Here is a 13174-nt window from a genome sequence, read left to right as displayed (position 1 = left end):
TTGGGCAAGAGGCTATTTCTGATATTCATTTGCTTTTTCAAAAACAAGTAGAGCCTAACATCATGAATGATCTTTTTGCTCCTTGTGACTTCATTAACATAAATGGCTATCCTCACAATATCCCTGACAAGGCTATTGAAAAGTTGCCTTCCTTTCAAGGTAACAATGTCATTAGTGCTACATCACATGTGAAAAACTTTAATGTTTGTGTCTTTAAATGGTGTAACACTGCTAATTATGAGGATGTGAAGATGAGACTTTTTGTTTTATCTTTGGAAGAGGATGCTCTTGATTGGCTCACTGAGCAACCTGCTAACTCATATAAACTCTTTACAAGCCATTCTAACTGCATTTTTAGATAAGTTTGGAGAGAAGGAGGAAAATAGGCATTTGATCAATGCTATTAGCAACATGAAGAAAAATGAAAATGAAACCATAGAAAAGTTTAACAAGAGATTCAATGAATTAGTAAAAAGCATGCCTGCTACTGTTAAACCTCCTAATGAATTTCTTTTATGCTCATATCTAGATGCTTTTGGGGTTGACACTGCCTATGAGTTGAGGAGAAAGGAGCCTACGAATCTAAGTGTAGCTCAATCTGAAGCCCTGAAGATAGAAAGGGCTAGATAGCAATCAAGAAAATCTGAAATTCCTAGTTTCAATAGAGGGTCATCAAAATCAAATGATTCCAAAGGCAAGGCCAAGGAAGAGACTATGCATGATTCTATTAAATAATTAACTCAACTCATCAAGAGCATGGAAGCAAATCACATTAAAGAAATGCAAGCCATGCAAAATAGGTTGGTGGCCATGGAGAGATCACAAGTGCAAAGATTCCAACCTAGGCCAAATGATAGATGGCAAAAGAATAAAGGCCCTCAACAGGAACATAGGCCTCCAAATCCATTGGAATCAACCAACATGGTAGATCAGATTCCCCTTTTTTGTAGGCCATGTAATGAGTTCCATGAAGAAGCCACATGCTCATATGTAAAGAGAATCATGGAAAGTGGCATGTTAGGAAATGAACATGTAGGGACAAGTGGTCAAATCAATATGTTCTCCATGGAAGATCAGATATACACCATTGAGAGAAATCAAGAGATTAACCATAGGCCTAATAATCTTGGGATTTACAATATGATTGCAAATTTTGACGAAGTCACTAAGATTTTTGGGGAAAAACCTACATCTGTGCAGCTTCTTGCTATGGCGAAACACAAAGGAATGACTTATCAAAGAAGGGATATCCAAGACCAGAATAATCACATAAATCTTTCTCCTCCTACTTCAGAATTGAATTTTGGCTTGGGAAATTGGGTGAATAATGCAAGGGTTTCTATTCCAGTGATAGAATTTTAAAGATACCATCTCAAAGGGCCAAGTTACTAAGTGCCATTGAAGTTACTCAAAGGGAACAAAAGCCTAGTGACAAACTAGAAGATGAGGAAATTGTATTGAAAAGTATGAACTGTTATGTGGGGAATGAAGATCATCTACCATTTTATGTTTCTTTGATAGTGAATTTAAGGGCATGTGAATTATGAGGATGTGAAGATGAGACTTTTGGGCTTCTTTCGATCTTCAACATGATATCTTTTCTCTAACTCTCGAGCAAGTCTGACAAAGGTATTATCAGGCATGGGGATGGTGGCATATGATGAGTCCATTTGAAGGCTGCCACCTAGATCTGATGCCCATTTTCTTGATAGGAGCATTCCCCATGAATCAGGAACTTCTATTTCAACAATATCCATAGTCATTATTCTATCTCTGTATGCAGCTAGGAAAACTTGTAAATCTTTAATTATCCCACACACTTCAATTCTTTTAAAATCCGTTGAACATATGTTGTGATAGGGTCTAGATGCCCTTAAATTCAGTTGCTCCACGACTTTCTTGGTCATGACATTTGATGAAGCCCCTGAATCAAGCATGCAGTTGTGTAAAAGAATGATCGTCTTTTACACAACTGCATGCTTGATTCAAGGGCTTCATCAAATGTCATGACCAAGAAAGTCGTGGAGCAACTGAATTTAAGGGCATCTAGACCCTATCACAACATATGTTCAACGGATTCTAAAAGAATTGAAGTGTGTGGGATAATTAAAGATTTACAAGTTTTCCTAGCTGCATACAGAGATAGAATAATGACTATGGATATTGTTGAAATAGAAGTTCCTGATTCATGGGGAATGCTCCTATCAAGAAAATGGGCATCAGATCTAGGTGGCAGCCTTCAAATGGACTCATCATATGCCACCATCCCCATGCCTGATAATACCTTTGTCAGACTTGCTCGAGAGTTAGAGAAAAGATATCATGTTGAAGATCGAAAGAAGCCCAACAATGAGATTATCTACAGATCATGCCAAATAGGAAGTGATGCAATGTTGACAAATTTTCTTCCCCCTTTAATAGAACAGATTCAAAACGAAGAAATTAGGCATAGCTTAAAAAGTTGGGGTACTTCATATCTTCCATCAAAGCATTTTCAAGACAAAAGAGTAGGATTGGCAATAAATGCATCATCATCACCATCGCAACTAACCAAGAAGAAAAGAAAAAAGCGAATAAAGAAAAAAAATATAAAAAATGAACCACCAGTTTTGAGCATGATCAAGCCTCAATGCATAAATAGTCGTAAAAGGAAAAGGAAGAGGTTTTATATATCTGATGGTCACAAACATGTTAATATTGCGGCAAGTCATAGTCCCAAGATAGTCAAAATTGGGCAAGGCACATCAAAGAAAGAACCTATGGACTTGCTTGTGAGTAGCTAGGTTCTCAAGATGGATTTCACCGAAGACATCTGATGCCATGGGGCATTTTTTGTATCATATTTCTAACCGTATCCCTTGTCATTTTTGTTTAATTAGTTTTATTTCATGAATAAATTATCATTTATGCTCTTAGAATAAGTTTCCATTCTTTCATTTTTGTACTTGATTTCATTTGATGATATTTTGAATGGATACTGTTGATATATGTATTTTGTCGGTGGATGAAAATTCCAAGTTCTTGCACACTATCACTTCATATCTAGCATGCATCCCCATATGGAGCCAAATGTTGACCACTAGAGTGGCACCTGATGATTATATGAAGACTCCACGGCCAAGGATGATCCAGAGGACAGTTGTACCATCATATATTATCAGTGAATAGAGTTTTTTAACTCTACTTCTATCTTCTCATCATCTTTCTTGTACCCAAATTCAACACCCTATGGGGAATTGTAATAAGTGATACTAGCAATGATGAGTTTTTGAGTTTGTAACAATACTAGAATGTTGGGACTTGATCAGCAAACGAGTACACCTTGGAGTGATTTTTTTATCCGGTTAATTACCCTTTCTTTTTTAGAAGCAGATAATTTTTTGGTTTTTTTCACTCACTTTTTACCCCAAAGCCAGGGTGACGGTTTGAAGGTTGAGCCCCTAACACATCTTAGTGTCTAGAGTCAATGTATATTACTATACTAAACCACACAAAAAAATTCGTGGAATTTGGTTAGGTCTAGGTAGTCATTTTTTAATTTTTTAAATTTCCCACAAGTCAAAAATTGCAAATAAAATTGTACTTGTAATGTAATACGTGATGTCTAAAGAAGTTCTATGGGGTATGAGTAATGAAACTTACACTTCTCACCCTCAACTTTCTACTGTGACACACTTTGATTGGTTAAAAATGTGTTTTGAACCTTCAAAACCCACTTTTCCTAAGTTTAGTGGGAAATCTAGCAATTAATTAAGCCAAAAATTTAAAAAATGGAGAAAAATAAATATCCACACATGCTAAATGTTGTGGAAATGGGGTTAAAAATTATGGGGGAGTTAAAGTGAAGTCCCAAAGTGATGTGAACTCCTAAAATCAAGGAAATGACACGCGCTCAAATAAAATTGAATTTATGGCATTAAAGGAGAAAGTTGCTTACTTGGAAATTCGAATTTGTGAATTTAATGCACATTTGGGAGGATTTGGGAGAATATTTGGGGGAGATTTTTGTGGGAAATTGTCCCCACATGGGTTACCACCCATATACCCTTGTCATTCTATCATAAAATTCGAATTTGGCACATAAGGAAAGAAGAAATTGATGTCCACTTGTCAGGAACTCGATTTTTACACTTGGCATTGGAGCTCCATTCAACAAATTCGAATTTATCCTTGGGATTGTCACCTCATGCAACTTGTTTAATCACTTCTACATTGGGATTGGCTCCAATGCCATTTGTCATTGTCATTCTTAATTGGGATTTGCTCCCAACTCTCTATATAATAAAGCCATGGGCTCTCACATTGTATCATGTAATACGAGCTATTGTGCTTGAGGAGACTCTGCAGGATTGTATTCACTACTTGCAATATAATACAACAATCTTTGGGGTAAAGTGTGATGGTGTTCTTCTCCTTGCATGTGTGGTAAATTCTTGACTTGTTCTTATGCTTCTATTTATTTCCTCATGTCATTATTTCTTTCATGCTTGTTTCAAGTTATGTTAGTATGCAGCTATCTCATATTAGCATAAGAATTAATTATTTGTTTTAGGAAAATAAATCTTCTAGTGGATAATAGATGTATCTCACGGAATTCTTTCCACTGCACTTATTTAATTTCATGTCGATTTAATGATTTGTGGTGAAGTTTTGTAGATGAATCATTATTTGGTCAAGCTTTTCAAGCATGAGGGGAAATTCTCGAAGGAATCAACCCATTCTTGAAAAATATTCAAGGAGAACTCGCATGTTTTGAATTCCAAAGTCTCATCTATGTCTTATTTGTGCCTTGCATGGATTCTTTCAAGTTTCTTAAAACTTTTATTTCTTGCATCAAAATACAAATTTGTAAAAAATTATTATTTACATATTGTACTTCGTTTATCAATATTTGGCTATTTCAAAGAGCTAAGTCATGGCTAGTCAAAGAGGAGAGCTTGTTCATACTCTTTGGCCTAGCCTCTTGTAGATTATTTTTGTAGCATACTTTGTAGTTATTTTGAGCTAACATTTGTTGTTGTAGATTTTTTTTTAACCTGTTCTCTTGCAGCGACTTGCGGGATTCATCGGAAAATTACTTACAAGTTTGCATGGAGAACCTTGGGGCTCAAATTTAGTGATTACTTCCACCTTTAGGCCAGATTCATCTTGGATAAGGCCGTGTTCTTCTTGAGGAAGGTCAAGTTCATTTGGGCCATCTCTCACTCTCTCTTGGCCATGGCCATAGAGGAGACTTATCTTCTCTTCTTCTTCTTCGGAAAATCTGCATTTTGTTGAGCCTTTGTGGGCCTCAAATTGCAGAAATCTTCAGCGGAGAAAAGTCTATGGTTTGATTTCAATTTGTTAAGACCTTCCTTGGATTTAAGAGAAGACTTCATTGTCCTTTCCTTCTTGTAACAATTAATAAAATTTCTGATTTTGGAGCGCGGTTTTACCCATTCGCATCCCTATCTCTCCACTTTTTGGAGAGGCTTGGCGATCTTACTTTGTTGGTTTATTTCATTTTACATGCATATCATCTAATTGAAAAATTAACACAACATGCATCACACTCATTTTGCATGCACTTTATTTTAACTTACTACATGTTTTAAATCCATAACAAGTTCAGATTTTTTGCATATAAACAGTTTTTACTTGATCTTATTTGGCTTGAACATAGTTCCAAGCTTACTTATGCTCCACCATTAATCACATTTTACATGCATAAAGTATTTGGACAAATTTTCTCCAAAAAGTAACATTTTATTTCATGTCAAGCAAGTAAATTTCAAGTAGAAGTTAATTCTCATTGTTTGGTTAATTTATTTACATGCCCCAAGCATCACTAAAACTTGCCTCCAACTTAAGTTGGGTGAATAGACTTTTAAGGACCCTCTACCTCTATTGTCTCCTTATTGTAAGATCCAAATATTTGGGCAAGGATGAGGTCTGAGGACTAGAGTTCAATTGTAAGTTTGCTTTAGCACTAATCAAATAAAATGAACCAAGAAAAACATTTCATCACATTTGCTTTGGTTTAAAGTCTCATATACAAATCTTATTTCAAGAGGCACTTTGGATGCAAGCATTGTAATCTTTTTTAATTTTGCAACAAGTTTAATTTTCTTGTACTTGGACATTGACTTATCTTTTGGTTTGATTGCATATTGTCATGAATGTTGATTTCACTTTCAAGTATTATTATTTTGGATTGCAAACTTAATTGCATGTTGTCATCTTGGTCTAACATTTGAGTTATTTTTGTATCCTTTTGAGCAAGATAGTTTCCATGCTTTGTTTGTAAACTTATTCATTTTGAAGGCATTTATAATATCTTGTGCTGACAATTTATTGTTTCACTTTTCAGGGTTATTTTGGCTTTCCATTTGAAAGCATTTCACTTCATTCTAAGCAAATACAATTTCATTTCTTAAAGCGCAATACTTTGAAGGCACTAGTTGTTTATGTATTTCGTGCTTATCTTATATATTTATGGTTATTGTTCATATCAATTTTGCTTATAAATCTTAAAGAAATAATCCATTTTCACTATAACGCTTCCTAGAAACTCACTTCTTTTAACTCAACTTTTCATTAGGGACCAGCCCCCTTAGCTAACCTAGGAGATAGCTCAAACAGAGAGAGTCAAGATTAGTGTGACAGCCCCTTCTCTTAGTTCCCTGGCACCAACCACACCTTGTGGGGTTAAAGGCTTTTTTTCACTGACTTGTAAGTAGGTGTAACCGGCAGGGTCAACAGGGTCCACAAGGAGTTAGCCTCCCCCTCCCCTTGTCCACACCTTGGGTCAGGCCTGGAATGATGCCCTAGAGGTTGATGCAACTAAAAGAAAAGAAAAAGTATAATTTGGCCACTCTCAACAGGAAATATACCATAAAATGCAAAAGATGGTCGGGACATACAAATTTAGCACGTGGCTAAAAGCCAAACATGAACTCTACCACTATCATTATGGCCATCACCCTAGATCCTAAGGTCCCAAATATCGACCCCTTTCATCATTAAGGAACCCATAATTGTCCCAATCCCTGGTCGGTGATGAGCTGCCCCACCTTAAGGGGGTATTCACTACTACATATCACATATCATGCTCTCATCCCCTCAAACCCCGAGCAATTATAAAAGACAAATCAATAAAAGGCAAAAAGCATATGAAAAAGGGTGGAAAAACAAAGGTCAGGGTAACTCATGTACCACAATTGCTCCCTCCTACATTCATATACCCAGCTGTGTGCTTCCTTTTATTATAGCTACCCTTGTACTGTGGCATGTGGCTTGGAGCCTTCCCCTAATGCCCCACTCCATTCCATCAATATATCACATGCCAACAGCGATTTGATGAATATACCATGGATATGTCACCCCTTTAGAGGCTGAAACAACCTAATAGGGTGCTTAACCTTTTCTTGAACTTGGAGACACTTGTATGTTCCAAAGCCTATAATGGAAGGGCATGCCACTATGAAGTGTCTACTTGGATCCATGATTTGTAAGTTCATTTACTCAACTGCACTAATGTTTGGTTGTACTGGAAGGTGAAGGGACGCATTAGATCTTATACAAGATTGCAGGTTGGTATTCACTTTAGTGTTGGAATTTCTAAGTTTAACCCGTTAGAAATTCTTCCTGTACTATCTAGTTTATTTCTTCCTACTTGTTTAATTACTTAACAAGTTATTTACCATGTAAATACTGAAAATAAACACAAGTACAGTATCAACATCTACAAATCATCAACTGAAAGAAAACAAGCACACAAGTGACACCGTTATTTTTGGACCAATGTCCCCGGAAAAACCCAATGCGGGAAAACCGGTGCAGCTATTCAGAGGGTTTTATTATTATGCAGTTTTCAGAATACAACCAGGGTGCCAGAAATGGCTCACCCAATAGAGAATGCCCTCGACAGTAGTACCTCTCCTCAGAGACAGATATTCCGGCTAATTAATCATCGAATGAATGATCCCATAGCAACAATTGCAACTGCCACTGCTCTGCATCACTCTGATAGGGACTGTGTCACCCTTCCCGGCTCACCAGCACCCAATCTGCCCCACGAACAATCTCCCAACGCTGCCTCTTGGCCCTGCGTCAGCTCTGCTAGCCTTTGCGTCAACTTCTGGAGCTTCTGCGTTAGCCCTTAGACCCTCTGCGTCACACACGCTGGCCTCTCCTGGCTCTATGCAGCTCCTAGCTGCCTCTATGTAGCACCCAGTTGCCTCTGCGTCAACCTCTCCCGTGCGTTGTCTCTCTGGTACCAAATATGCCTCTCTGCTATGTATTCACTGCCCCTCGCTGCTGATCACCGATTCTATCTCTCTTAGCAAACCCCGCTCTATAGAATACAATCATTGATCACTCTGGTGTGTTCTCCAAACTGACCCTCAAGCCTCCTCTTATACTTTTCGCGTTCGTCCATCAACGGCCGAGATTACATCTCTAATCAACGGCTAAGATTAGATTTGGCTTGATCCATGACTTTTGGAACCTTCTAACCCAGTTTTACATTAATACCCATTAATATTTTATTTTTACTAAGTTTAGACTTAGGAACTTCATTCAAAATATTAATTATTTTAATATCTCCCAAACCGGTTAGAATCTACCCAAACGATTTATGGGTCTTGGTGGAGAGGCTAAATTGGTCACCCATAGATGGTGGGTAACAAGCCCGATATTAAAATAAAATCTACAAAACTTAGTGTTACATGGGATGGTGATTTTAGTCTCTCATCCTCCAAATCCTGTGCTTTTTTATAACATGACTACAAGACAACTAATATTTGAAAACTTGATACTCTTGTAAATGAGATTATGTAAAGCAACTAACATAAATCGGCAACTTTTAGGAACAATTTAGTCAAAATTAAATGGAACCAAACATACTTTTTCATAATAACAAGTGCTCAATAACATAGTGAACTTGATCAAAAGCACTAGCCTCAAATCATAATAAAATTTATCGAAACCAAGGGGGCAATGATATGTGATTTAGTGTCCTATCCTCCAATGCCTATGCTTTCTTTCATAGCTCGACTATTTTCTGGTCACCTAACAACAAATAAAGAAAATATCTCAATATTTGTTTCTCGTGATTCGCTTCATATCATACAAAAAATAAATCCTCAACGCAATTGCATTATGACATATTTAAGCATGTCAACGTTATCAAATAGTTTATTCATGCACAAATCATCATACTACTAAACCGATAATGAGGTATGTACTCTAGAATGCTTTTTGGTTGCTCTTATAAGTGTATATGTGGGCACCTATGTGTAAAAAAATAAGATTGTGTGCGTGTTATTTAAAGTTCAAACCTTTTGCAATACGTCGTATGGTAGCTTCATGAGCTAGTAGAGTGACATTAGGATTGCACCTTTGTACAACTGAGAGACCTGCATGAAACAACCATCATATGTGGTTCCCTTCATTTATCTAACCATAAAGAAAAAATCCAGATGCAAGCCATCCATAAATATTCTAATTAATTTTTCAAACAATTGTATATGTGATAGAAAGTCCAAATGCATAGTAGGCAACATATATTCATGCCAGAAATTACAGTGTAGGAAAAGTTCACAACTTTAACCTGCATACTACCAAACAAAAGATGCATGACCAAAAAAAAAAACATATTGTGAAGGCTATTAAAATTGACAAACAATACTGATCATTTATATCCATTGCCTTTGAACAGGATTTGTAAAAAATGCATAGCAAAAAGACAAAACCTACCAGAGGAAGAACAGTAAGCTACATTTATTTGACTCGGAAAAATAACCATTGGAATTATTGGCATAATCTGTACATGTGGCCACAGCCCATTCATATGTATCAGCATTATGTACTTGTCGATAAGCTAAGGAATTACAGCAATATAACTGTTGAATCCTAGGAGATCAATTTAATTATCAATCTAGATGTGTAAAGCTTTAAGCCATTCTGCACTATGTATGCAATCACAAGGTTTATAAACTACTAACAAATGTTGAGGAGCTTTTAATGCTCTATGGTTTATAATGCAACCACTGAAAAGATGACTGCTTCTGAACATCAACAACCAACATTACTAATCATTGCACGCTTTTAATGCACTATGGTTTATAACGCAACCACTGAAAAGATGACTACTTCTGAACACCAAGAACCAACATGACTGATCATTGTACCGATTTAAACATTCATTCAGAAGTAGTCCTTCAAAGAAATTAACTAACCATTAACTATTCATTTAACATAGGCTGAAACTGAAGAGTGTTTGAAGATTAGGACAACAGCATAATGAAACTAGGCAGGACCAGAAATGCATTAACAAAAAGCAATGAAGGAAACCACAAAGCCATAAAGCTGGAAACACAATAAAACCAGTCTAGATAAATCTTAAAACCCAGATCTATCAAGCACTGAGAGGGATCAAATTTCTAAAGTGTAAATTATTTTATCATTTAATTCCATGTAATGTATTGATTCCTTCATTTTATATGATAAAAAAATAACACCTCAAAAAATTTGATCCCTCTCAATGTTTGATAGATCTGGATTTAAGATGGATCTACATTGGATTGTCTTTTTAGATGTGTAATGAACCATCTTTAATATAGAAAGCACTAGAGTATTAGCATGCATATGATAGCTACATATGCATGTATTGCATGTATTGCACTATTATATATATATATCTATATATATATTCTAAATTAACTATAAATGTTGAAAATCGACGTTGCTTCAGATAAAAGTTACACCCTCACCCATCACCAAATATATTGCTTAATGCCTTATAATTAAGGAGAAAATACCCTAAATAATTTTAATAATATAAATTTAAAAGTATAAAGTAAATTTAGTTATAATGAAATAAATGTAAAATTTAAGTTAAATATAAATATGGTTATATATTTATATATCGCATAATATTAAATTAATAAATTATTAAAATGTGAAATTCAAATCAAAATAAAATAAATATTATAAACTAATGATATTTAAAGAAAACTAATAAACAATCCTAAAGGTAAACTAATACTCGTCAATATTTTTGTAGCTTTGATCAGATAGAATTACATGTTACAAGGTAAGGTGTCACCATGTAGGGAGCGGTGACCGCCAAGAAATAATACATAAAGTCGGAAGAGGAGCAAGAGAAAAGTGGGGGGGCAATATACAAATAAGGGGAAACATAAATCTGTTGGAGGGATGAGCCAGGGGTTGGATTTTAGAACTGAAAATTGGAAAATTTTCAACTGTTCTTGGAGTTTTGGGCACGGGGGCTAGTGGACTTCCATTTCGAAGTTCTCTGGATTTGGGAACCGCAGAGGTTGATCCCAGTAGGCAGGGAGGAATTAGTTGGTTTGGTAACGAAACCAGAAAACTTGGAGCAATGTGATCAACACCAGATGGGAAAATCAGGTATGCAAATGCATTTAATTTGATAGAATCAACTTGATAGAATTTTACAAAAGGAATCTGTTAATCTTGTTGAAATTTAATATCAGTCTTTACAAGATGTTGTCATGTACATATGTAATTATTTAGTTTTTATTTTTAGTTTAACTATTCATTTATTTTATCATGTAGATATGTACATACATAGTTATTTATTTTTTTGTTGTCCTATAATGTTACATGACAGCGTCTCCCCCATACTATACTGGGCTGTAGAGAATTTCACAATACAATAAAACATGAAGAGAGTCTAATCATTTTTTAGTCGTTGTCAACTTATAAAGAAAAAAACAACCATTTTTATAATTACCTCATGAACATAAATAAGTATTTACTACTATTCTTATTACAAACTAATTAAGCGGACATTATTTTCTATTTCCAGGACAAACTCATAATCAAAAGTAAATCTTTGTTATTATTATTATTACTATTGACATATGGGAAAATAAACAATCTTTTCTATTTTTAGTTCCAACTCATAAATATAAACTTAAATTTACTTTAAAGCCAACTCCTATTTTTTATACTTTAAAGCCAATTTGTATTTTTTTTTAAATAAATCTTTGTTGTTAATATTAGTGACATATGGTAAAATAACAATCTTTTCTATTTCTAGTTCTAATTTAAAAACAGAAATTTAAATTTACTTTAAAACCGATTTGAAAAAAAAAAGTAATAATAATAATAACTTTAAAGCCTAATTGTATTTTTTTTTTTTTTTACTCTAACATTATCTAACACTACGTGACATCATCTCCCCAATATTGGGCTGTAGAGTGCCTCTCAGCACAATGAAACATGAAAACAAATAGTAGAGGCATTCATCAACTCACCTCAATGAGGGCATAATGAATTCCTAAATTAAACCCTAATTCAAATCTGCTAGAACATTGTTATGTATAATAAATAACAAATAATAAAAGTCAATTAAGTATATAAAGAATAATACTATGTTACCGGATCCGTCAAGCCTAATAATGGGATCCACGGATCCCCAGATCGGAGACGGATTTAGATCCGGATCCCCAGAGATACGCCTAGCTTCTCTCTGAGGCTAAAAAAACCGTCGACTTCAACACATAAATATGTAGTAAACTAACAAACGCCAGTACAAAATAATTGTATGCTTCAATCTAAAGGACTTAGTCTTAATTATTGGGCAGAAGCAATTAACTGTGCAAATTACATAATAAATCGCACTCCTACTAAAGTTTTAAAGAATATCACTCCAGAAAAAGCATGGAGCTCAATTAAACCAGATGTAAGTCACTTTCGTGTTTTTGGAAGTGAAGCATGGGCCCATATTCCAGATGAGAAACATAAAGCTTTAGAACCTAAGAGTGAAAAATGTATTTTTGTTGGATATTCTGAAGATGTCGAAGGATATAGAGTTATTCCACTTAAGTCCAAAAATGTTATCATTAGAAGAGATGTAAAGTTTGCTGAAAATATATCGGCCTACGAGCCTAGTTCGGCGGATGTGCCACCTCTCCCTATCTCTTCTACTTTCGAAAATATTTCTTCTTCAGATGATAAAAGCGAGGATGAAAATCCTCCCCCACCTCCTCAGGATCCTCCTTCAGCTCCTCAGCTTCCAAAATGGGTCTGTGCTACTCGAGATGCAGCAGGTGATCTTGCCGGTGATCCTACAGATCAGCGACGTACATGTTCTCAGTTTGATAGAGCCTCTTCTTTACTGGCTCAAGCTTCAGTGAATTATGAT

General features: G+C 35.4%; 1 protein-coding gene across 3 annotated transcripts in view; it reads right to left on the bottom strand.

Annotated features, from left to right (window-relative positions):
- LOC149174219 (Metallo-hydrolase/oxidoreductase superfamily protein) overlaps positions 1-13174 on the bottom strand; it is a 460911-nt gene that overhangs the window by 242541 nt on the left and 205196 nt on the right. For all 3 annotated transcript variants that reach the window (XM_089419245.1, XM_089419244.1, XM_089419243.1), the window contains exon 6: positions 9321-9398. In XM_089419245.1, coding sequence (XP_089275371.1) covers positions 9321-9398 — 78 coding nt within the window. The remainder of the gene's footprint in view (positions 1-9320; positions 9399-13174) is intronic.

The sequence above is a fragment of the Pinus tabuliformis genome, chromosome 4_1, assembly GCF_031772625.1.
Source record: "Pinus tabuliformis cultivar Carrire ecotype Pingquan chromosome 4_1, CPIR1, whole genome shotgun sequence".
In the NCBI taxonomy this organism is placed as follows: domain Eukaryota; kingdom Viridiplantae; phylum Streptophyta; class Pinopsida; order Pinales; family Pinaceae; genus Pinus; species Pinus tabuliformis.
The sequence above is the reverse complement of the archived record's forward strand: the minus strand, read 5'-3'. Positions and strand labels throughout refer to the sequence as shown.